Source organism: Dendrobates tinctorius, unplaced genomic scaffold (genome assembly GCF_039654945.1).
Source record: "Dendrobates tinctorius isolate UK_male_01 unplaced genomic scaffold, ASM3965494v1 ptg000028l, whole genome shotgun sequence".
Classification (NCBI taxonomy): domain Eukaryota; kingdom Metazoa; phylum Chordata; class Amphibia; order Anura; family Dendrobatidae; genus Dendrobates; species Dendrobates tinctorius.
The window spans coordinates 62,413,592-62,438,473 of record NW_027361696.1 but is presented as its reverse complement, the minus strand read 5'-3'; the positions used below and the strand labels follow the sequence as shown (position 1 = coordinate 62,438,473).

At 48.4% G+C, this 24,882-nt stretch overlaps 1 protein-coding gene across 1 annotated transcript in view; it reads right to left on the bottom strand.

The window, feature by feature from the left end:
- Positions 1 to 24,882, bottom strand: part of CUNH19orf81 (chromosome unknown C19orf81 homolog) — a 67,198-nt gene that overhangs the window by 3,533 nt on the left and 38,783 nt on the right. The window contains exons 5-6 of the mRNA XM_073569936.1: positions 3,161 to 3,234; positions 1,940 to 2,376 (exon numbers count right to left, since the gene is read on the bottom strand). Of these exons, the coding sequence (XP_073426037.1) occupies positions 1,940 to 2,376; positions 3,161 to 3,234 (511 nt within the window). The remainder of the gene's footprint in view (positions 1 to 1,939; positions 2,377 to 3,160; positions 3,235 to 24,882) is intronic.

Genomic DNA, 24,882 nt, shown 5'->3' with positions numbered 1-24,882 from the left:
GTCCAAAGACGTGCCCATATGCCGACAGAGAGCTCTCCAGAATTGAGAGCTAAACTGGACTCCTCAATCAGATACAATCCGTTGAGGGAATCCATGCAGTTTGAAGATCTGATGGATGAAGATCTCGGCCAACTCGGAAGCCGAAGGCAAACCGGGCAATGGGATGAAATGGGCCATCTTGGAGAAGCGATCTACTACCACTAGGATAGTTGTATACCCAGACAAGCGAGGCAGGTCTGTCACGAAATCCATGGCAATTTGCCGCCAGGAGCCTCTGGAACAGGTAACGGGTGAAGAAGACCAGAGGGCAGGCTCCTTAGCACCTTTGTTTGAGCACAAGTAGTACAGGAAGCTACATAATCCATCACGTCCTGGCGAAGAGAGGGCCACCAATAGTAGCGAGAGAGAAGCAAGAGGGTTTTCTTGGTCCCGACGTGTCCTGCGATTTTGGATGAGTGCCCCCAGCGTAGCACCTCCAGTCTTTTGCCCTGTGGAACAAAGGTTCTGCCTGGCGGAAGGGTGGAGAGGCTCACGGGAGCCACGGTGATAACTTTCGCAGGCTCGATGATATAGGATGGGACCTCCTCCATTTCAGGTGACTGCAAAGACCTGGAGAGCGCATCCGCCTTGGTGTTTCTAATACCAGGTGGAAAATGGAGCTTGAATTCGAAACGAGAAAAATACAGAGACCTTCTGGCTTGCCTAGAATTGAGTCTTTGGGTGGACTGAAGATAGGCTAAGTTCTTGTGGTCAGTGAAGATAGTAAAGGGGTGAACCGCCCCCTCTAGCAGATACCACCATTCTTCCAGAGCCATCTTTATGGCTAGCAACTCCCGATCTCCGATTGAATAGTTACACTCAGCAGAGGAAAAGGACTTAGAAAAAAACCCACAGGGAACCAGATGTCCAGATGATGCCCGCTGGGAAAGAACTGCCCCAGCCCCGGTGGAGGAGGCATCCACCTCTAGGATGAAGGGCCTACTGGCTACAGGGTGTTGCAAGATTGGTGCTGACTCAAAGGATCGTTTCAGGGCAAGAAAGGTGTCTTCAGCCTCAGGAGACCAGGTGTTCGATTTAGTTCCTTTTCGGGTCAGGGCCGTGTTGGGCTTGGTCACTGAGGAGAAGTGAGGAACAAACTGTCTGTAATAATTGGCAAATCCCAGGGAGCGCTGAATGGCTTTCATACCGACAGGACGAGGCCATTTGAGTACAGCGGAGAGCTTCTCGGGATCCATCTTCAGCCCAGAATCCGTGATTATGTAACCCAAGAAAGGCAACGAGGTTTGCTCAAACAGGCATTTCTCTAATTTAGCATAAATATGATTCTCCCAAAGGAGTTGCAGGACCAGGCGAACTCTTCTCCGGTGCCAGGATAGATCGGGTGAAAAGATGAGAATGTCATCTAAGTACAACACAACACAGGAGTACAGTAAATCCCGAAAAACCTCATTAACGAATTCCTGGAACACTACCGGGGCATTGAAAATTCAAAACGGCATGACCAAATATTCATAATGGCCATCCCGAGTATTGAAAGCCGTCTTCCACTCGTCCCCGGCGTGGATTCGGATCAAATTATTAGCTCCTCGTAGATCCAATTTGGTAAAGACCCGGGCTCCCCTCAGCCGGTCAAAGAGTTCTGGGATTAGCGGAAGAGGATACTGATTTTTAACGGTGATGTTGTTCTGGCCTTGATAGTCAATACATGGCCGGAGGGATCCGTCTTTCTTCCAGACAAAGAAAAAACCCGTGCCTGCAGGGGAAGATGACTTCCAAATGAAACCCTTGGCCAAGTTTTCCTGAATGTACTCTGTCATGGCCAAGGTCTCTTCTGGAGACAGTGGATATGTTCTCCCCCCGGGAGGGGTGGCTCCCGGAATCAAATCGATGAGGAAGTCATAGAACCGGTGCGGTGGCAAGGAATCTGCCTCCTTCTTACTGAAGACGTCAGCATACGCGTGATATGGTGCGGGAAGTCCCGGGAGATCGGCTGGCTCTTGTAGCAGATGGGAACGGGCCACTGACAACAGACAGCGTTCATGCAGATATGACCCCAGCGCAGAATCTCCCCAGAGAGCCAGTCAAGAACCGGCTCATGCAACCTGAGTCGGGGTAATCCAAGGAGAACGGCGTGGGACAATTCAAGCAGGACGTAAAAAGCTATCTTCTCCAGGTGAAGAGCTCCAATTTGTAGCTCCACTTCAGCAGTAACCATGGTGATGAGCCCCGGAAGTGGTCTGCCTTCCACCGAGGCAATCGCATGTGGGTTTTCCAAGGTAACCACTGGAATCTGGAACTTGTCCACTTCTTCTAGCCAAATGAAATTACCAGCCACACCCGAGTCCACATACGCCTCCACAGATCTATGCTCCCGACCTAGAATAATTAAATCCGAAATGGTAAGGGACAGAGAGGAATTAGGATCACCTAGGGAGGCCTCTCTTACCTGGCCTAGGTGGAGGCATTTCCCTGTCTCACAGGACAGGTCCACAGGAAAAGGTTGGCTCCCCCGCAATACAGACAAAGACCTTCCGTCATTCTCTCTCTGCGCCGTTGCTCAGACAATTTTAAATGGTCTATCTGCATGGGCTCGGGGGCGGTACTAGCACAGGGTGCGGAGGAACGTGGAATGGGAGCTTGATGCAACCTAAAGGGTCTCTTCTCCCTAGCTGATTCACAAGAACGTTCGAGAAACCGGAGATCTATACGGGTGGCCAGGGATATGAGGTCCTCCAGGATGGTGGGGGTATCCTGACCGGCGAGCTCCTCCTTTATTTTGTCCGAGAGACCTCTCCAGAAGGCTCCAACCAGGGCCTCATTATTCCACCCAAGTTCCGAAGACAAAGTCCGGAAGCGAATGGCATACTGTCCCACGGTAAGGGAACCCTGACGGAGGTTAAAAAGAGCCTCAGTGGTAGAAGCCAACCGTCCGGGCTCGTCAAATGCCTTGCGGAACATATCAAAAAAATTCTGGATACTGGAAACTACAGGAACATCCCTTTCCCACAAAGGATTCACCCATGCCAAAGCCTCCCCCTCAAGGTGGGACACTATAAACGCCACTTTGGCTCGATCTGAGGGGTATTGCTGGGGTAGAAGCTCAAAATGCAGTCTGCACTGGTTCATGAAACCCCGGCATAGCTTGGGATCCCCGCTATACCTGGGGGGCTTTCCCAGGTGAGGTGGCGGGTGAGACGCTGGATCCCGGGGTTGGATAGAGGCGGCCGCAGAGGACTGCAGGGAAAGTAGTCGATCATCGACGGACGCCATGTAACTTAAGATGTGGGACTGGGCATCGCGCTGCTGCGCGAGCTCCTGCTGGAGACCTGCTAACAGGGGAGCGTTCCCTGGGTCGATGGTTTGAAGGGCGGAAAGCCGGGTGTCCATGGACTTCATGAAGGACATTATCCGGGTCTGGTTTTCCCATAAGAAAAGCAGTTCCTTTTGCGTGGTGGCCGCGGCTCCAGCGGGGTCCATGGCCTGGTTATACTCTGACGCTTCAGGGATTTAGCAGCGTCCGAGAGTGGACCCTCTGGATCACGGAACTGAGAGAACCGGGGCGAGCGCGCCAGGTGGAACCGACCCCTATTCAGGGACGGTTAGGGGCAGGCCCGCAGGGGTCAGACACCGCGACAGCTGGAACCAAGAGGGGCGGCTCGAAGGACCGGAGTGGTCACAGGCAGGAGCGGGATACCGGACAGGAACCTAGGTACAGGACTCGCGGGGAGAGGCACGGAGCGGTTTAGCACCAGGAACAACTAGGATGACAGACAGACAGCAGACAGGATAACTGGACAGGGAGAGGGACAGACACTGGAGAACGGAGACGGAGACCAGAGGGAACATAGGCTGTGGAACAAGGGCCAGGCAGGGCAGAAGACAGGCAGGGAGGCAGGAGAAAGCACACGGTGGCAGAGACAACAAGGCTGGGACTGGGGAACCAAGAGACAGAGGCAGAGACAATAGACAAACTAAAAGCGGCCAGATCAGTGCAGGTAAGGCACACGCTAATCAGGCATACTCCCCATATGGTAGACGCCTGATATATCCCCTGCTGGCAGGTGGTTGGCTGGCCGAGATCCGGCGGCCGCCCACCGCAGGGTTAAACAATTAGGCGGGCGCGCGCCCGCGACCTAAGGCGCATGTGCGGGCTTGCAGCAGCCCGAGACAAAGGAGGAGGAGGGAGCGCGCATGAGCAGAGAGGAGCGCGGCAGACTGGGTAAGGGGATGCAGCGGCGGGACCCGATGCTGGTGGGACGGCGGCGGGCACGGCTGCTGACGTTGCAACATGTCCCTTTTGTTACATTATTTTGAGGGGTACCATCATTTCTGTCTAGGCCTATTTCATGAGTTTTATTTTTTGTAAAATTCTGTGGAAGCATGGTTGAAAGCCATGTCTGACTATATAAATTAAGCGCTTTTTAGCCCAACACAAATCAGTTTATTTTTAATGTATGAAACTGACTTAGAACATTTACTTGGTTCTTAAATGGTGAAAATAATTAAATGGCAAAATATCGAAGTTTTGGAAAAATATAGAAAGTACTAAAAAAAATTAAATTTTTTCGGGAATAAATCTCCATGAAAATATATAAAGAATTCCCTGTTTGAGTCCATACAGATCTGTGCCCAAGAGTGCTTCGGAGATGGTAAAAAATTATGAGTTTTGTAGTGGAAACTGCTTCAGGAAAGATTTTGGAGGAGTTTTTAATTTTCTGAAGCGGTTTTGAAGAGCCACAGGCTAAGAAATGCTACCAGACAATTAATCACATAACTCCCTGATCTAGTGGTACAAAAAGTCCCAGAAATTAAACAGGTCTGATGCTTCGTGCAATAAAGGTGCAAGTTTTGAGATTTAGAGGAGATTTTAGAGGAGATTTGGATATTTTGCCCCAAAAACTCCTCAGAAGGTTATGTACACATTGAGTATTAGAAGGAGTTTTTGGAACAGAAAATGAGTAGAAACTTTCAGGCTACGTTCCCATGATGAGCTTCTGGTGAGGTTATGATGTTGCAGATTTTCCGCACCTTTTTTGCAGCAAATATGTAAAATCGCCAAAAACTCATCATGGGAGCGTAGCCTTAAAATCTCAAAACTCCTCAAAAACTTTAAGACTCTGTGTGCACAACGCCTAAGGATGGTTGACAGAACTAAGCACTGGAAGATAACTAAAATTCACTAGGATGGGAGAAAAATGTGAAAACATTTTGGGGCAAAATTAAAATAAAAAAATGAAATTATATTTATTTCTTAAAAAAAAGTCAATGTTGTTTTCCTATTTGGGGTGGTGAATATATTATGTGATGGCTGGAGTTTTCATTTAATTCTATGATGGTCGTTAGAGTGTTTGATAGATGTGATCTTTCGACAAATGTGAGAATCTGGGATAGTGGGCTGAGCTTCATGAGAAGCGTAGTACAATCGCAGCAGGAGAGCGACATACTACAGTACTTCTCCTTGAGCTAGATAATGTGTTAATGAGATTTCATATGATATGAGAAGTGACAAGTAATGATCTCCAACAGCTCCGACTGCCAGCGCACATCACCCAGGCTCCAGGGTAAAATGGCAGGAACACAGTTTAAGAATACAAAATAATGCAAAAAATAAAATAAAAAAAGTGTTTTTGAAGCATTCTACTTAATTCGGGTACTGCAACATCTTCTAATGATTCCAACTTCAAAAAGCAAATGCTGTAAATTCAAATCAACTTCCTGACCTTCTGCAGATTATCCCCGTATGCAGCGAAAAAGAAAAAAACTCATTAAAATAATTCCGCCAAGTTGAATATGTCTCCGATGGTAATTTAACTCTATTAATACATTTGATCTGTATGCATTCAAACTCCGCTTTGGTTCTCTCTCTTTTTTTTTTTTTTTAAACAAATCTTTTAAACTGTAAGTAATGGAGACACAGATATAGAATGCTCCGCGCGCCACTTATAATAGACATTCCATGGTTTCCATGGTAACAAGGTCCTCTTGACTGACAGACTCAGACCATTTAGTTTAGTTTTCCTTTGGGCGCCGCTTTCTTTTCGATGTGCTAGTGTGCTGATACCGAGGCAGGAGAAAAAATAAAGGAGAGCAGATAGTTGCATTGTGAGGATGTGAAAGGTGCTTGCAGACTGTGAGATGAGTGATTGTGTTATACCTAAGGGTTACACTATGTATATGTGCACAATATGTGCATTAATTTATGCCTGTACAGTATGTATATACAGTATGTATGTAGTGTAGCAAAGTCAGGTAGGGCAGGGTTAAATCATAACACCTCAGGTATTGTTTAGATGCACCTGACTTGCTTTGACTAAGAACCAGGGTTTGTGTTCACTAGGGGTGTGTCAGACTGCTGGAGTTGAGTGTGCTGCTGGTGAGTGTCCAGCCAAAATGTGAGCTGTAGGTGAGATAAACCAGAGTCTCTGAGTAGTCTGTGAGTCGGAGCTACAGAATAATGTGTGGAAACTGTAGTCTGTTCAGTATAAATTTAGCCCGCAGTTGAATACTTCTGTTTGGCGCTGGAAGTTGTTGGGGCTCAGGCTGAAGGAAATACTGAGACATGATAGGATCGTGCCTTTTTGGTCTTTAAAGTTTGCCCCAGCAGAAGGGGCTGTAATCTGATTGGGTGAGTCGACACTGACATATGTGTGCCTGCTGAAGAAACTGTTTATTTTCTATTTTACCTTTGTGCCTAGAAGAGGCTGTGTTTAGTTTTCAATCTCTTGGAGTTTTATGAAAGCAATAAAACTGCAAGTTTAGACCAAACTGCATTGGCTGTGTTAACGCTACCTAATGCCTACCTGAGAGTGTGAATCCCTAAATTAGGTAACTGTGATGAACCTGCCTAATGTCACTATTACGTTAGATGGTTCATGTAATGCGCATAGAAAAAAGCCTGACCAGCACCTCCATATAGTGTGAACAGGTGCCCGCTGCAATGGCTACTTTACTTGCAAAAAAAGCAGCATCACTCTGTAAAGTCCAATACATATGTAAACAAGATCTAACAATATTACTGAAAATAACTGTAGTCAATAAATAAAGAAAATAAAAAAATACAGAAATGAAGGTTCTAAGCGCATAAATTGGCCAATTCATGTGAGCCCATCAACCACGACAAGGTGACACTTCTCTGATGGGTCCTGCCTAAAAACATGCCTCTCTTGGGCTTTAAGCCTACAGTGTGAATGGGCAACCATGCCTCTCCTGAGTTACAAACCTACACATTTAAATGGGCTGGTAGGAACCAGAGCTAATTAAAAACACCCTTGGGCTGATGGGTGGAGTGAGGAGTCAGAAAGGGGGCAGTCACAACCTCCAATGGCAAACTGCATAGAAGAAAGCCTGATCAGCACCTCTATTTAGTGTGAACAGGTGCCCGCTGCAATGATTGCTTTACTTGCAATAAAGAGAGACACAGCATCACTCCATAAAGACCAATACATATGCAAACAAGATCTAACAAAATTACTAAAAAAACTGTACTCAAAAAAATTTAAAAAAACTTACAGAAATGAAGGTTCTTAGCCCATAAATTGGCCAATTCATGTGAGCCCATCAACCACGACAAGCTGACACTTTTCTGATGGGTCCTGCCTAAAAACATGCCTCTCTTGGGCTTTAAGCCTACAATGTGAATGGGCAAACATGTCTCTTCTGGATTACAAACCTACACATTTAAATGGGCTGGTAGGAACCAGAGCTAATTAAAAACACCCTTGGGCTGATGGGTGGAGTGCAGAATTAGAAAGGAGGCAGTCACAACCTCCAATGGCAAACTGCATAGAAAAAAGCCTGACCAGGTCCTCCATATAATGTGAACAGGTGCCCGCTGCAATGACTGATTTACTTCCAAAAAAGAGACGCAGCAGCACTCTGTAAAGACCAATACATATGCAAACAAGATCTAACAAAACTACTGAAAAGAATTGCACTAAAAAAAAAAAAAAAAAAAAATACTTACAGAAATGAAGGTTCTAATCTTAGCGCAAAAATTGGCCAATTCATGTGAGCCCATCAACCACGACAAGGTGACACTTGTTCTGATGGGTCCTGCCTAAAAACATGCCTCTCTTGGGCTTTAAGCCTACAGTGTGATTGGGCAAATGTGTCTCTCCTGGGTTCATGTAATGCAGTCTCCCCACTTTCACCAATGTGACATTCCATACCCTCACACACAGGGAGGCATGAGGAGTGAGAGAATGTGGCCCATGCAATCACTGACATAACATCATACTCAGTAACAACCCCTTTCACTATCACCAGTGAAACAGAGCGCTGCCAGCCTGGTAGGACTGCCACCAGTTCCTCATTAGATATTAGCCAGATCCATTAACAGGATTTTTATCGGACCAGAAACCAGCCCTGGTAGCATGGAAAGTTAAACTGAGAAATGGAAGTGTGGATTTGTGGATTGAGCTAAATGAGTAGCCCAAGGTTAAATTATATATTTAATTGCCTTAAGGGCAATTTACACAATACACTATATAGACAATGGTTACACATATACAATGGTCAGATATGCAAATACAAATAGTAGTAATACAAGATAAAAGCAGAATTTATGTTTCAGTTACCAGTAGATGAAAGACCTGGCTTTTGGGCGAGGGGCTGCCAAATGGGAGGCTTGTGGTCCCCTCTATTCCTTGACTTTTCCCCACACTATATGTTGTCACGACCTCCCCAGAGAAAAAGCAATAGGCTACGTTTCACACTTGCATTTAACTCCTTTGGGTCATTCCCCTCCTGCCCTCTGGGCTGAACCTAAATCCCCTCTCATTACCTCTAGCAGCTAGAAACCCAACACAATTTAAGATGGGTCATAACTCCTTAATGGACGGTCCTAGGGAGAAGATTTTGCCAGATTCAGCTGGGCCCCTGCTATGCGTTAAGACCAAAAACTGCTATGCGTTAAGACTAGAGTTGAGCGACTTTTGGTTTTTTAGGGTCGCGTTTCGTTTTGTGAAACCCGACTTTTCTAAAAGTCGGGTCGAGCAAGATCGTCCGATTATAGGGAAAAGTCGGGGTCGTCCCGAAACACGAAACCCAATGTAAGTCAATGGGGAATAAAAGTCGGCAGTGAGAGGAGGACAGGAAACACACCTACAGTGCCCATTTGAATGCCAAAAGCATCAATTCTTCTTACATAAGCTTGTCAACCTTAATTAACTTCATAATACAAGTTACGCACTGAAAAATGGGGGTTATTTGGCTACAGACTGTGGGGGGGGGGAGGGCTGGCTCCAGGTTTTCATGTGCCCTGGGCGAAAGAGCGCCCCTTTAACACATACCACAACTCATCATGCTCCGATACGGCAGAGAAATAGCGGTATAGTACAATGAAAAATACCTCACTTTTTACATCTCATGACGAGGCCCATCTATTTCTCCATACAGAATCATTGGTCCCATATAATGTTTGAAACAGTATATGATGAGCTCCACATAATGCTACAGTATATGTTGGTCCCCATGGATGAAGCTCTACTGTCTTATGGGCCCAAATAATGCTCCAAACATAATGGGCCCCATTTCTAATGCTCTAGTGTATAATGGGCCCTGTAAATGCTGCTCCAGTGTCTGATGTCCACCTTTGGAATGTTCCAGTGTATGGTGGGCCCCATCTATCATTCTCAGACGGTGTTAGGCCCAGTATGGATTGCACGTGATTGCACAAAGGTTAGAAAGGGTACCGTATCCCCAGATAACATGTATGGATAGCGTACACATTCAAAATATATGTCTCAGGAGGCAGGCTCAGACGGTGTCAGGCCCAGTATGGATTGCACGTGATTGCACAAAGGTTAGAAAGGGTACCGTATCCCCAGATAACATGTATGGATAGCGTACACATTCAAAATATATGTCTCAGGAGGCAGGCTCAGACGGTGTTAGGCCCAGTATGGATTGCACGTGATTGCACAAAGGTTAGAAAGGGTACCGTATCCCCAGATAACATGTATGGATAGCGTACACATTCAAAATATATGTCTCAGGAGGCAGGCTCAGACGGTGTTAGGCCCAGTATGGATTGCACGTGATTGCACAAAGGTTAGAATGGGTACCGTATCCCCGGATAACATGTATGGATAGCGTACACATTCAAAATATATGTTTCAGGAGGCAGGCTCAGACGGTGTCAGGCCCAGTATGGATTGCACGTGATTGCACAAAGGTTTGAAAGGGTACCGTTTCCCCGGATAACATGTATGGATAGCGTACACATTCAAAATATATGTCTCAGGAGGCAGGCTCAGACGGTGTCAGGCACAGTATGGATTTGACGGCCCAGATTACACAGCGGAGGAGCAGGGAGAGGTAAAGATTGCAAATGCTGGGGCCCTGCCCAAGCAAGGGGGGCCCACTCGTGGGCGTCGGTACTGGCGCTGGGCCCCTCATAGTACAGCGGTGTGTCTGACGGCGGGTGTGCACCACCACCGTCAGAGACACTTGATTGCACTATGAGGGACCCTGTGCCAGTGCCCGCGCCCAAGAGTCGGCCTACCCACCTGTCCAGGGCAACGGCACTCGCACGGTGTCGTGCGCTAGGTGGTGACCCCGGCCATGGGGGGGGAGGCAGCACAGTTAGGGAGTTTTAGAAAGTGGCATATGTTGATGTTGGACATTCAGCTGATGCAAAAGGCAAAATAGGTGAAGTCCCAGGAAGAGGTGGACCAAAGCAAGCCATTTTTCTGTCACCCTATGTGTCATCAGGGAAAGGTGGGACAAAATCCTTGGAAACCCATGCATGGTTCATTTTAATGAAGGTTAGATCATCCACATTTTGGGTTGACAGACGGGTCCTTTTTTCTGTCAGGATTGATCCAGCTGCACTGAAGACTCTTTCCGATAGCACACTTGCAGCTGGGCAAGCGAGCTCCTGTAAGGCATATTGGGCCAATTCAGGCCAGGTGTCCAGTTTAGCGGCCCAATAGTCAAAGGGGAATGACCTGTGTGGGAGAACATCGATATGGGAGGAAAAGTAGTTTGTTACCATAGTTGACAACTGCTGTCTCCTGTCACTTTCCATCGATGCAGTATTACCAGTTGTGTGAGCGGTATTTGAAAAATCAGTCCACAACATTGTCATGAAACCCCTGTCTCCAACGCCACTTCTGCTGTGTGCACCACGAACACCTCTGCCAAGCTGCCCCCGGCCCGTACGGCTCGTGTCAGAACCATCACCGCTGCTGTGTGCCGGGAATGCCTCAAGCAACCGATTTACCAGAGTTGCTTGTTTATTAGCCAATATTAGGTCAAGGTTCTCCTGTGGCACGATGTTTTGTAATTTGCCTTTATAGCGTGGATCCAGGATGCTGGCCAACCAGTAGTCGTCATCGTTCATCATTTTGGCAATGCGGGGGTCCCTTTTTAGGATCTGCAAGGCATAATCTGACATGTGGGCCAATGTTCCCGGTGTCAATGATGCACTGCGAGTGCTGGGTGGAGGAGCACTTTCTGGCAAATCCACATCCCTCCAGTCACGCACAAACCCTGTACCAGACCTTGCCACGCCAACATTTTCACTTGCCCCACGAGATGCATCCTCCTCCCCTAAGTAATCATCCCCATCATCCTCCTCCTCCTCCTCTTCTTCCTCCACCTCGTCCAGGAGAGGTCCCTGAGCAGACAATGGCTGAATGTCATCAAGGATTCCCTCCTCCTCTTCCTCCTCATCAACATTGGCTGCAGAAGCCTGCTCCTTAAGGTGCGTCAAAGTTTGCATGAGCAGACGCATAAGTGGGATGCTCATGCTTAGGATGGCATCGTCTGCGCTTACCAGCCGTGTGCATTCCTCAAAACACTGAAGGACTTTACAGAGGTCTTTCAGCTTCGACCACTGCACACCTGTCAACTCCATGTCTGCTCTCAAAGTGCCTGGCCGTGTATCCTCCCACAAATGCATTATGGTCTGCCTCTGCTCGCACAGCCGCTCCACCATGTGCAGGGTGGAGTTCCACCTTGTTGCAATGTCGATAATGAGGCGGTGGTTGGGAAGGTGGAGCAATCGCTGCAGCTTCTGCATACGAACGGAGTGTACATGCGACCGGCGGATGTGCACGCACAGTCTTCGCACCTTCTGGAGCAGGGCTGTTAACTCCGGATAATTTTTGAGGAAGCACTGCACCACCAGGTTCAAGGTGTAAGCCAAGCAAGGTATGTGGCTGAGTTTTGAAAGGGCTATGGCTGCCACAAAATTACGGCCGTTATCACTAACTACCTTGCCTGCCTCAAGATGTACACTGCCCAGCCATGACTCAGTTTGTCGCTTCAAGTACTCGGCCAGCACCTCGGCGGTGTGTCTGTCGCCCAAACACATCATCTGCAACACAGCCTGATGACGCTTTCCACTAGCTGCTCGATAGGGGGACACATCGTGTGCAACAGTGGCAGCTGCAGATGGAGTGCTCGTACGACTGCGCTCTGTGGACGAGCTTTCGCTTCTGGAGGAGGAGGAGGAGGGTCGAACGCCTACAGCCAACTGTTTCCTATACCGTGGGCTAGGCAGCACTGTCCCACCACCGCTGTCCCCTGTGGACCCTGCATCCACCACATTAACCCAGTGCGCAGTGATGGACACGTAACGGCCCTGGCCATGCCGACTGGACCATGCATCAGTTGTGAGGTGCACCTTTCCGCTCACTGACTGCTTGAGTGCATGGACAATGCGGTCTTTCACATGATGGTGGAGGGCTGGGATGGCTTTGCGAGAGAAGAAGTGGCGACTGGGTAGGTCATAGCGTGGTACTGCATAGGCCATGAGTTCGCGGAAAGCTGCGCTTTCCACCAACCGAAAGGGCATCATCTCAAACGAGATTAGTTTGGCAATGTGGGCGTTCAAACCCAGTGTACGCGGATGAGAGACTGAGTACTTTCTTGACCTACTCATAGTGTCTGGGAGGGTGAGCTGGACTTGAGAGCTGCATATGGTGGAAGTAGCGGTGGACAGGGCGGACTGAGAGAGGGTTGATGATGGTGATGGAGTTGGTGTTCTTTCTGATGGCCTAGAATCAGTCTTTCGTTGATATAACAGTGGGATTCCCTGACTGCTGTGGCCTTGCAACGACACCTCAACATTTGCTGCTGTGCTAACCGGTGGGCTTACAGTGGGGGAAACAATGTAGCGTTGCTGACTACCTTCGTTGTGATCAGTTGCACATGTGGCACTTGAGGTTTGGTGTTGTGTCCACGCTTGTAAGTGCATGCTGGTTAAATGTCTAAGCATGCAACTGGTATTCAAATTTTTCAGATTTTTCCCTCGGCTTAAGGTCTTTGCGCACTTCTTACAGATAACCTTGGCCTGATCATGAGGATTTTGTTCAAAAAAGTGCCACACTGCACTCTTCCTACTTTGGCAGACATTTTGCGGCCTAGCACGCTGTGATCTTTTGACCCTCTGGACAAGCTGTCCAGCAACTCTTTTGATGTTTGGAACCTGTCTTTGGAGTGCTACGGGCCTGCCAGATAACAGCTGTTGCGATGTCGATGTCTGCTGTGGATGCTCCTCATCTGAGCTATTGGAAGCAGCACCCTCTTCCCCCAATGGATGCCAATCTGGGTCAACAACTGGGTCATCCATCACCTCCTCTTCTATGTCATGTGCACCTTCCTCTGTGTCACCGTGTATGGTGGTATAGTGTGCGGGAAGGGGCACCTGAGTCTCATCAGGGTCAGAATCTGGCTCTGTACACTGCGAGGACAATGTAGTGCTCTGAGTGAATGTACCAGCAGAATCATCCATCAGCGGCTGTGCATCAGTGCACTCCATGTCAGATTCATCTTGGCCTGGGTAATTCACCATTTGACTTGATAATCCAGGCATGGTATGTGAAAACAGCTCCATGGAGTAATCAGTAGTATGGCCTGTGTCATCCTTCAATCTTGGTTGGGGTGAAGGACACAAGGAAAGGTGTGGTTCATGAACATGAGCCTCCAATGACGACTCAGTGCTTTTACTTTTTACAACTGAAGAAGAGGAGGCGATAGAGCTGGAGGCTGAGTCAGCAATGTAAGACAAAACTTTTTCCTGATGCTCTGGCTTTAAAAGCGGTTTGCCAACTCCTAGAAAACTAAGCGTTCGAGGCCTTATGTAGCCAGACAATGACGCAGGCTCAACACCTCCTGCATTCGGTCCTATTTTGCTCTTGCCACTACCATCAGATCCACCACCAACACCATCATTACCAGCTGCCAACCCCCGCCCAATTCCACGGCCTCTTCCACCAGCCTTCCTCATTTTTGGTAGAAATGTAGACAAAATCCAACAAACTATATAGTAATGTAAAACAAGGTACAAGGTGTCTATAGGACAGGGGAGATTTTGAATTTCTGCAGACACTTGTGGACACTGGACACTTTTGGATTGTGTGAGGCCCAATGAATATCTGAGCGCTATGTGACAGGCTCGATGGCACAGCTGTGACCAAAGTGACGAGAGGATAAGGGAGATTTTGAATCTCTGCACACACTTTTGGACACTGGACACTTGTGGATTGTGTGAGGCCCAATGAATATCTGAGCGCTATGTGACAGGCTCGATGGCACAGCTGTGACCAAAGTGACGAGAGGATAAGGGAGATTTTGAATCTCTGCACACACTTTTGGACACTGGACACTTGTGGATTGTGTGAGGCCCAATGAATATCTGAGCGCTATGTGACAGGCTCGATGGCACAGCTGTGACCAAAGTGACGAGAGGATAAGGGAGATTTTGAATCTCTGCACACACTTTTGGACACTGGACACTTGTGGATTGTGTGAGGCCCAATGAATATCTGAGCGCTATGTGACAGGCTCGATGGCACAGCTGTGACCAAAGTGACGAGAGGATAAGGGAGATTTTGAATCTCTGCACACACTTTTGGACACTGGACACTTGTGGATTGTGTGAGGCCCAATGAATATCTGAGCGCTATGTGACAGGCTCGATGGCACAGCTGTGACCAAAGTGACGAGAGGATAAGGGAGATTTTGAATCTCTGCACACACTTTTGGACACTGGACACTTGTGGATTGTGTGAGGCCCAATGAATATCTGAGCGCTATGTGACAGGCTCGATGGCACAGCTGTGACCAAAGTGACGAGAGGATAAGGGAGATTTTGAATCTCTGCACACACTTTTGGACACTTGTGGATTGTGTGAGGCCCAATGAATATCTGAGCGCTATGTGACAGGCTCGATGGCACAGCTGTGACCAAAGTGACGAGAGGATAAGGGAGATTTTGAATCTCTGCGCACACTTTTGGACACTGGACACTTGTGGATTGTGTGAGGCCCAATGAATATCTGAGCGCTATGTGACAGGCTCGATGGCACAGCTGTGACCAAAGTGACGAGAGGATAAGGGAGATTTTGAATCTCTGCACACACTTTTGGACACTGGACACTTGTGGATTGTGTGAGGCCCAATGAATATCTGAGCGCTATGTGACAGGCTCGATGGCACAGCTGTGACCAAAGTGACGAGAGGATAAGGGAGATTTTGAATCTCTGCACACACTTTTGGACACTGGACATTTGTGGATTGTGTGAGGCTCAATGAATATCTGAGCGCTATGTGACAGGCTCGATGGCACAGCTGTGACCAAAGTGACTACAGGATAAGGGAGATTGGATTGCTTTTAAAAAAGCAGTTTGCGGAGCAGTGGGTAAACAGCAATGCCAGCCTGTCAGGAAGCCTTAAAAGGCAGCCCAACAACCAACACCACTGATACACCACTATATAGCCTCCCCTTGCACTGCACACACAGTGACTGGTGTGTTGTGCAGGCCAAATTGCTAGCAGCAGAAGCAGTTTTTTTTTTCTTCTCAGCAGGACAAAAAAAAAAATTGGGATTGCTTTTAAAAAAGCAGTTTGCGGAGCAGTGGGTAAACAGCAATGCCAGCCTGTCAGGAAGCCTTAAAAGGCAGCCCAACAACCAACACCACTGATACACCACAATATAGCCTCCCCTTGCACTGCACACACAGTGACTTGTGTGTTGTGCAGGCCAAATCGCTAGCAGCAGAAGCAGTTTTTTTGTCTTCTTCCCTGCCTAACGCTCTCCATACAGAATCAGCAGCAACCTCTCCCTATACTGAGATCGGCAGAAGTAAGATGGCGGTCGGCGTGCACGCCCTTTTATACGCCCTGTGACGCCCACCAAAGCAAGCCAATCACTTGCATGCCCTTCTGAAAGATGGTGGTGACCCCTGCCTATGTCATCACGTTGCCCACAGTGTCCGTGGATCCTGATTGGCTGTAAAAGAGCGCAAAACAAACTTTTGAAACGCGACTTTGGCGCGTAAGTCGCCGACCTCGTGGCCGACCTCATCCTAGGGTCGGGTTTCGTTTCATGAAACCCGACTTTGATAAAAGTCGGCGACTTTTTAAATTTTTTTCGACCTGTTTCGCTCAACTCTAGTTAAGACCAAACACAGCTTTGCTATATGATTTTTACTAGCTGTTCTATCTATCTCCATACCTGTGAGTACCAGAACAAGTCAAGACCCGGGCAGGCGTTTCACATGTTCTGGGGATCTCGAAAATATAAACTACGTATGGCTAGGACGTACAGTATCTTCATACTGCATTGTGGAATTATGTTCTGGAATGTTGTAGAAAGCATCTGTAGCTTTCGCAGGACTCTATATTGTAAGCAAGCATTTGTCCTGCTCTGAGCTGGTCCAGGTGTGAGATCAGTTACTCACAGCCTTTGAGGCTTGGCCCCACTGCTGAGCTAGGTGTTCTCATACAGCTGCATGCTGAAGGGAGTTTTATAAGTGAGGAGAGTCTGGAAGCATTCCCCTCAATACGGGAACCTCCTGGATGTTCTGGGAGAGTTAGCAAGTATATCTAATTGGGTTCCACTACATCTGTAGTGGGGGACCATTTTTCTACCAAGACCATTTGGATATTTATACCATTCTTTGGGGGCTATACAAATTGTGTGCTATCTCATCCTACAAAGCAAGTCCTGACAAAACACAGCTGCCAGCCAAAGCACTGCGGTCCCTGGGAATCTGTCTGGGGAGGAGAAAAGGTGATTGCGGGCCGTAAATGGCCCTCAGGCCTTAGGTTCCTGACCTCTGCACTACATATATATTATGAAAAACAGGAAAGACAGTCACATGCTCTCCCTGTGTGAGCTTCTGGGAGTTTTTTTTTGTACTTTATAAACAGCATACAAATCTAGCAACTAAACACTCATAGACAGTAATGAAGTTGTTGCACCAAACATATTCCAACAAGGGGCCATGTCCTTTTGACTTTATAGAGCTTATTATAAAAAGCAGGTGACACCGATTTGAAAGGGATTTCAGAAAATTAAGGCCAGAAACAGTGCCACTCTTGTTCATTGGTTGCGGTATTGCAGTCCAGATCCATCAAAGTGAATGAGAATACCAAATAGTGGGAAAAGAGTCAGACCTTATTTTTCTAAACTCAGACAGCCCATTTAAAATAAAAAAAATGTTGAAAAGGGAGCGAGAGCAAACAATGGAGACGGTGATTTGCTTCTCACATGGTATGACAAATTTAACACTTAGTATTTACTGTCTGCTCAGCTTCGAGCGTCAGCTGAAGGGATTGAAGCCTTGCATATGTCAGGTTTTATGTGACGTTCCATTTTCAATTCATATTGGTACATCGCAAATGAGGCTGCCGAACATCCAAGCCGCGGCTGCTTACTCTGAAATAAAGTGGCTTAAGTGACAACAATTTACAGTCGTCTCTTCAAGATGTCAATATAATGTCCACTGTACACTGTTACCATGTAAAGCAAGTGCAAGAAACGCTGACATTTGCTGCAAACTCTTTTATTTATTATAATGTAGCACATGGCAAATCTAAAAAGACACCAATGAGCCTAGAGATTGGCGAACTGGATATTGGCCATTTTTGGAGTCATTCTGCATCTATGTCCATCTTCTGCATCTATGTCCATCTTGGCAAGTATAATTATTGCCCTCATGCATATAAAATAAAGAATGTGGCAATTTTTTAAGAAGTCTATACTAAAAATCTTCTACTAATTTCAGCTTGCAGGTCCTTTGCAGAGGTAGGTTCCTCCGGAGATACAGACTTGAAAAAATCCTTTGCTATCTGATCCTGGTGGCATAATTCATATTATTTCCATCTGTCTACTTCTTGATAAACCACGCATGGTAGGAAGAGACCACGACTGCACAATCAGACTACATAGGGTTTGTTGGCTATAAGTAGTGATGGGCGAGTGTGCTGGGACAAGTTGTTATCCAAGCATGCTCGGGTGATAACCAAGTGTCTACGACGCGCTTGAAAAATATGTTTGAGTGCCCACAGCTGCATGCATCGTGGTTGTTTGACAGGAACAACATATATAGGGATTACATAACAAACATATGTTCCGAGCACGCGGAAGACAGTCGAGTAGCACACGAGCATGCTCTGATAACTACTTATCCAGCACCAGTTTTAGACAAAATGGGGCCCAGGGCAAAAGTTTAAAGTGGGGCCCAAAATGTTCACATATTGCACCATCACACAGAAACATTTTGGATGTATTTACATGCGCTGCGTTGAGGCTGTTAAACGAGTGTGATCGACAATATTTAAGTCGTTCAACGCTTGATTCATGGGCTCTTTATACCGGCTGAAGAATAATTATTCGGACAGAACAATCACTAGAAGATCAATCTGTCCCCATACAGTATGAAGTTATCAGCAGCATATCTGAAGTTTTCACCGGGAGATGTGCTGCTGAGAACAGTGATTTCTGTTCCGACTAGTGTTGAGCATTCCGATACCGCAAGTATCGGGTATCGGCCGATATTAGCGGTATCGGAATTCCGATACTTAATTCCGATACTTTTGTCATATCGGATTCCGGAATCGGAATCGGAAGTTCCCATCATGCTATGAGCCTGCTTGCTTTGATTAAGCCAATGGGAATCCTCCGAAGTGTGGGCACATCCTGTTAGGCATGTAGGCATGTTAACTATTGGCATGGCTGTGATTGGCTGCCGAAATGATGTCATGATGCACTATAAAAGCCACCGCAGCCGCCATTTCTGGTCACTCTGCTGTGAATTCAGTTAGGGACAGGCTGCTGTAGAAGACTGTGAGGGACAGTTAGAAATAGCGATTCCACCAAACATCTAGTGCTTTACCCAGGCTACATAAACCACCACTGTAGCCTTCTTTGCCCTAGCAGCAGTGTTCACAGCTGTCTGCAAGGGCTGTGTGAGTGCAGCTCACGCTGTGGAGTGGGTCCTGCAGCCACGTCAGGCTGTAGGCCACCCAGTGTGATCACTGCTGCCTCATACATCTTTTATTTTTTGAGCTGCATTTTTTACATAATTTCAATCTAGTGTGCTTCCATCCGTATCCATATACGTTGGTTGCAAACACTAGTAGTAGACAGCGGAGCCTTTCTGCAGCCTTTCAGTGCTAGTGTCCACTTTGCTGCACTGTTCACGGCTGTCTGAGAGGTCTCTGACTGTGTGTGAGTGCAGCTCACGCTGAGTAGTGTGTCCTGCAGCTACGTCTGGCTGTAGGACGCTCAGCGTGCGTCAGTGCCTCACACATATTTTTATTTGAGTGCAGCTCATTTTTTCTTCTATTAGTGTGCATCCATCCGTCTCCATCTACGGTGGTTGCAAACACTATATAGGAGTACACAGCGGAGCCTTTCTGCAGCCTGTCAGTGCCAGTGCCCACTTAGCTGCACTGTTGACGGCTGTCTGAGAGGCCTCTGACTGTGTGTGAGTGCAGCTCACGCTGAGTAGAGTGTCCTGCAGCTACGTCTGGTTGTAGGACGCTCAACGTGCGTCACTGCCTCACACATATTTGTCTTTGAGTGCAGCTCATTTTTTCTTCTCCTATTAGTGTGCATCCATCCGTATCCATCAACATTGGTTGGTTGCAAACACTATATAGGAGTAGATAGAGGAGCCTTTTTTTCTGGCTTGTGCCCTGCCGGCGCAGCCAGATTAGTATTACCCAATTTTTTTGGAGCCTCATCTTTTGCATTGTAGGTTACCTGCCTGCATTGTAATAGCTCCAAAAAGTTGGTGATACTATCAGTTTCAATTCTTTGTTCACATACTTTGAGTTTGTTTCCAACAAAGAAACCACAAAAAAAGTTCATCAAACACTACATTTGGAACTTGTGTAGGCCACATCAGCTCCTATTAAAGTCTAGTCCACACACACACACTTCATAAAATTAGTGTTTCTTGTACCTGTAACCAGCTGTTCAGGAATAAGCACACTAAGGCCCCCCTTTGTACTTTTTTGCCTATCTTAAGCAGTCTTGCAAGATGAAGAAGGCAGGGAGTAAGGCGCGTGGGCGTGGGCATGGAGTTTCAGCAGGGAGAGGACGTGGGGATTCTGCAGGTAGAGGACGTGGGGATTCTGGGCCTGCTGCGGGCACCAGTGGATCAGCATCCCCCAGTTTTAGCAGGCAACAGTCCTTTATGCGCAGCTTTGTAGGACCTCAACGTACCCCACTGCTGCGGGAGGAACAAATTGAAGCCGTTGTCGGATGGATGGCAGCTAACGCATCGACTTCAATTACTTCCGCATCCTCTCAGGGTCAGAGCACCGAAGAGTAACCATCTGTCTCTTCACCACCTGCCAAAGTGCCCAGGCAGTCAGAGAGACATGGACAGGAGCCATCACAGTCTCTACTTCTGTTCTCGGAATCTGTTGGCTTGGAAAGAGGGGGCCAGCCAAGCAGCATTCCTGAATGTGAAGAAGAGGGAGTATGCAGTGATGCGCAACTTCTTTGTCCCTCTGAATCTGAAGAGGCGAGTGGGCCAGTGCCTATGGTCAGCACACCTCAGTACGCATCAGATGATGACGAGACTCAGTTGCCACTTTCTGGTGCGTACAGTGCTGGCGAGACAACCCCGGAGAAGCAGCTGTTTGAAGAGGGGAGGGAAGATGATGAGGTCCTTGACCCATCATGGCGTGAGCAACAGGAAGGTGGTGGGAGCAGCTCGGAGGAAGAGATTCCCCTACCGGCCAAAACAGGAGGCAGAGGGAGGGGGAAGACTTGGTTGCCTGTACCCTCCACTTCGGCACCCGTTAGGAGCATTCCTCCTTCCAAAGGCAAACCGGGCGCTCACAAGAGTTGCAGTGCGTGGTCCTTTTTTGACACAGTTGCAGATGACATTTGCTTTGTCAAATGCAAGCTGTGTCATCAGAGAGTCAAAAGAGGGAGAAATGTCAGCAACCTCAATACCACAAATATGTGGAAACATGTGTGCACCAAGCACGAGTTGGAGTTGCAGAGACACCCTGAAGACGTAGGCCAACGTACAGCACCACCTACCACCTCTTCAGTTCGTGTTGGGCCCTCTTCCTCCAGCTCACACACTGCTGGTTCGGCTTCCTCACAGGATCGCCAAGGAAGAACCTCTGCCACTGTTGTCCGGAGACCCTGTCAGATTACACCCATAGCAGCACGTTCCCATCCATCACAGCCATCGGTAGCACAGGCATGGGATAAAAGGCGCCCTTACTCGGCAAACCATCCCCGAGCACAGTCTCTGAATGCTGGCATTGCCAAACTTCTGGCAGTTGAAATGCTGTCATTCAGGCTGGTGGACACTGACACCTTCCGGGACTTAATGGCATTGGCAGTCCCCCAATACAACGTGCCCAGCCGCTTTTATTTCAGCAGGCGAGCCGTCCCTGCCCTGCAGAAACATGTTGAGGGCAAAATAAAACATGCGCTACTAAACGCCGTTAGTAGCAAGGTCCACCTGACCACCGATGCGTGGACCAGTAACCATGGACAGGGACGATACCTTTCCCTCACTGCCCACTGGGTCAATGTTGTGGAGCCGGGTATGGATCTGGAGAGTGGCGCTGTACGTGTTCTTCCAACACCACGGATTGCAGGACTCCAGTCTGTACACATAGACTCCTCCTCCTACTCAAGTTCCTCAGAAACAGCAGAGCAGGAGCCTGTTACGACCGATATGAGCACAGCCGTGGCCAAACGTCAACAGGCTGTACTCAAATTAATTTCTTTGGGGAATCGAAGCCACACAGCGCAGGAGCTCTGGAATGCTATCAAGCTGGAGAGCGATGTGTGGTTTGGGCCAGCGAATCTCCAGCCGGGCTTGGTAGTGTGTGACAATGGCCGAAATCTGGTGGCAGCTCTTGGCCTAGGCAACCTCACACACATCCCATGTCTGGCACATGTTCTTAACTTGGTCGTGCAGAGCTTTCTGAGGGACTATCCGGATCTTGCTGCACTGTTGCACAAGGTCCGCATAGAGTGCGCTCACTTGCGACGTTCCAGCACGGCAAGATCGCGCCTCGCTGCTCTGCAGCGACGATTTGGCCTTCCGGAACATCGCATCATATGTGACCTACCCACCCGGTGGAATTCAACGTTACATATGTTGGAGCGGTTGTGTGAGCAGCAGGCAGCAGTCATGGAGTACCAGCTGCATCAGGCGCAAACAAGTCGCACTGTGCGCCGTTCACACTTCAGCACCATTGAGTGGGCCTCTATGAAGGACATCTGCCTCGTTTTGCGTGCCTTCGATGAATCCACGCGGATGGCGAGTGCAGATGATGCACTAGTCAGCATGACTGTCCCCCTTATCTGCCTGCTTCAACAAACACTGCAAGCACTAAGGGATGAGGTTTCAGAAGAGGTGGAGGATGAGGAGTCCCAAATGCCATCTGCTTCTGGACAGTCTGCGCTACGTGTTTCCTCACAAAGGCCTAGGCAGGGGACACTTTGTGAGGAGGATGAGGAGGAGTCGATGGAGGAGGAAGACATCTCTCCAGAGGAGGGAGGTACACAAACCTCTACTCAGTATGTAAAGCGAGGGTGGGGTGATGCAGAGCAGGCTGAGGTCACGCCTCAAACAGGGGACAGCGGTTCTTTGGCAGTTGGGAGTCTGCAGCACATGGTTGATTTCATGCTGCAGTGCCTGAGAAACGACCGCCACATCGCCCACATTCTCGTCTCGGCTGATTATTCGGTGTACACCCTCCTAGATCCTCGCTACCGGGACAGCGTACAAAGGCTCATACCAACGTTGAATCGGGAGCGTAAAATGCGGGAGTACGAAGAGTCACTGGTGCAGTCCATAATGTTTTCCATTCCACCCGACAGCATTGTTGCTAGTGCTTTACAAAGCAGCTCTGTGCGTCGAGGCAGTGGAGGAAACTCTGCACAAAGAGGGAGCAGAGGCAGCGCCGCAGCACAAGGCAAGACCACTATGGCCCAAATGTGGCAAAGTTTTGTGTGTCCACCACAATTGTCTACACCATCAGCGACGCCTCGAGTCAGCAGGAGGCAACGCTTCCGTCAGATGGTGTCAGACTACATGTCTTGCCCTGTCGCTGTACTCCCAGATGGCTCTTCCCCCTTCAAGTTTTGGGTCTCTAAGCTGGATACATGGCCAGAGCTTAGCCAGTATGCATTGGAGGTGCTGGCTTGCCCTGCTGCCAGTGTATTATCGGAACGTGTCTTTAGTGCCGCAGGTGGTGTACTAACAGACCGTCGCACGCGACTATCTTCCGATAATGTTGACCGGCTGACTTTTCTGAAAATGAACAAGGCCTGGATCTCCAAAGACTTTGCCATTCCTCTTACAGACTAAATTTGTGGTTGGCAACTGTATTCAGGTCTGCTGGTGTGTTCATTTTTCTACCACCTGAACTATAATCCCTTTGCTTCAACACAGCCAGTTGTCGCTCAGATGTGTCATCTGCACAGAGAAACACACTAGCTCCTGTGTTAGTGGGGTTCAGTAATGCCAGCTGATCCCCTGCTGTGTGGACGGCAAAGTCACCAGCTCCATCAACATTCAAACCACTACTGATTTTTAACCGTGCCCAACTTAGGTCTCTGGCTCCACTGTCTCTACTATTTCCCCTGACCTCCAACCCCGCCATCTACATCTCTGAAGTGGCGTCAGCACAATCTACACTTGTTCCTGTGTTCCTGTGGTTCAGTCCCATCAGTTTATCCCCTGATGTGTGTCCGGCAAGGTCTCCTGCTCTGTCCACATTCCCATAACCAGTAGTGGGAATGAGGACAGAGCTGGCGAACTTGCCGGACAAACATCAGGGGATCAACTGACGGGACTGAGCACCAGTAACACAGGAACAAGTGTAGATTGTGCTGACGCCACTTCAGAGATGTAGCTGGCGGGGTTGGAGGCCAGGGTAAATAGTAGAGACAGTGGAGCCAGAGGCCTAAGTGGAGCATGGTTAGAATCAGTAGTAGTCCACAACCTCCATAAAAACCGCTGCCCATTGGCCTCTGCATGCGGCATGCGTAATCCTGGGCTCCAACAGCGTCAGTTGGTGTTCAGAAGTGTTGTCTCCACAGAGCCAAACACATTCTTTCGAGTGTTAGTGGGTTTCAGCACTGCCAGCTGTTCCCCTGCTGTGGAGATGGCAAGTCTCCTGCTGCCTTCACCTGCCAAAATCCAGTAGGCCCCAGCCTGCTCCTCGCCTAATCCTGGGCTCCAACAGCGTCAGTTGGTGTTCAGAAGTGTCGTCTCCACAGAGCCAAACACATTCGTTAGAGTGTTAGTGGGGTTCAGCACTTCCAGCTGTTCCCCTGCTGTGGAGATGGCAAGTCTCCTGCTGCCTTCACCTGCCAAAATCCAGTAGGCCCCAGCCTGCTCCTCGCCTAATCCTGGGCTCCAACAGCGTCAGTTGGTGTTCAGAAGTGTCGTCTCCACAGAGCCAAACACATTCGTTAGAGTGTTAGTGGTGTTCAGCACTGCCAGCTGTTCCCCTGCTGTGGAGATGGCAAGTCTCCTGCTGCCTTCACCTGCCAAAATCCAGTAGGCCCCAGCCTGCTCCTCGCCTAATCCTGGGCTCCAACAGCGTCAGTTGGTGTTCAGAAGTGTCGTCTCCACAGAGCCAAACACATTC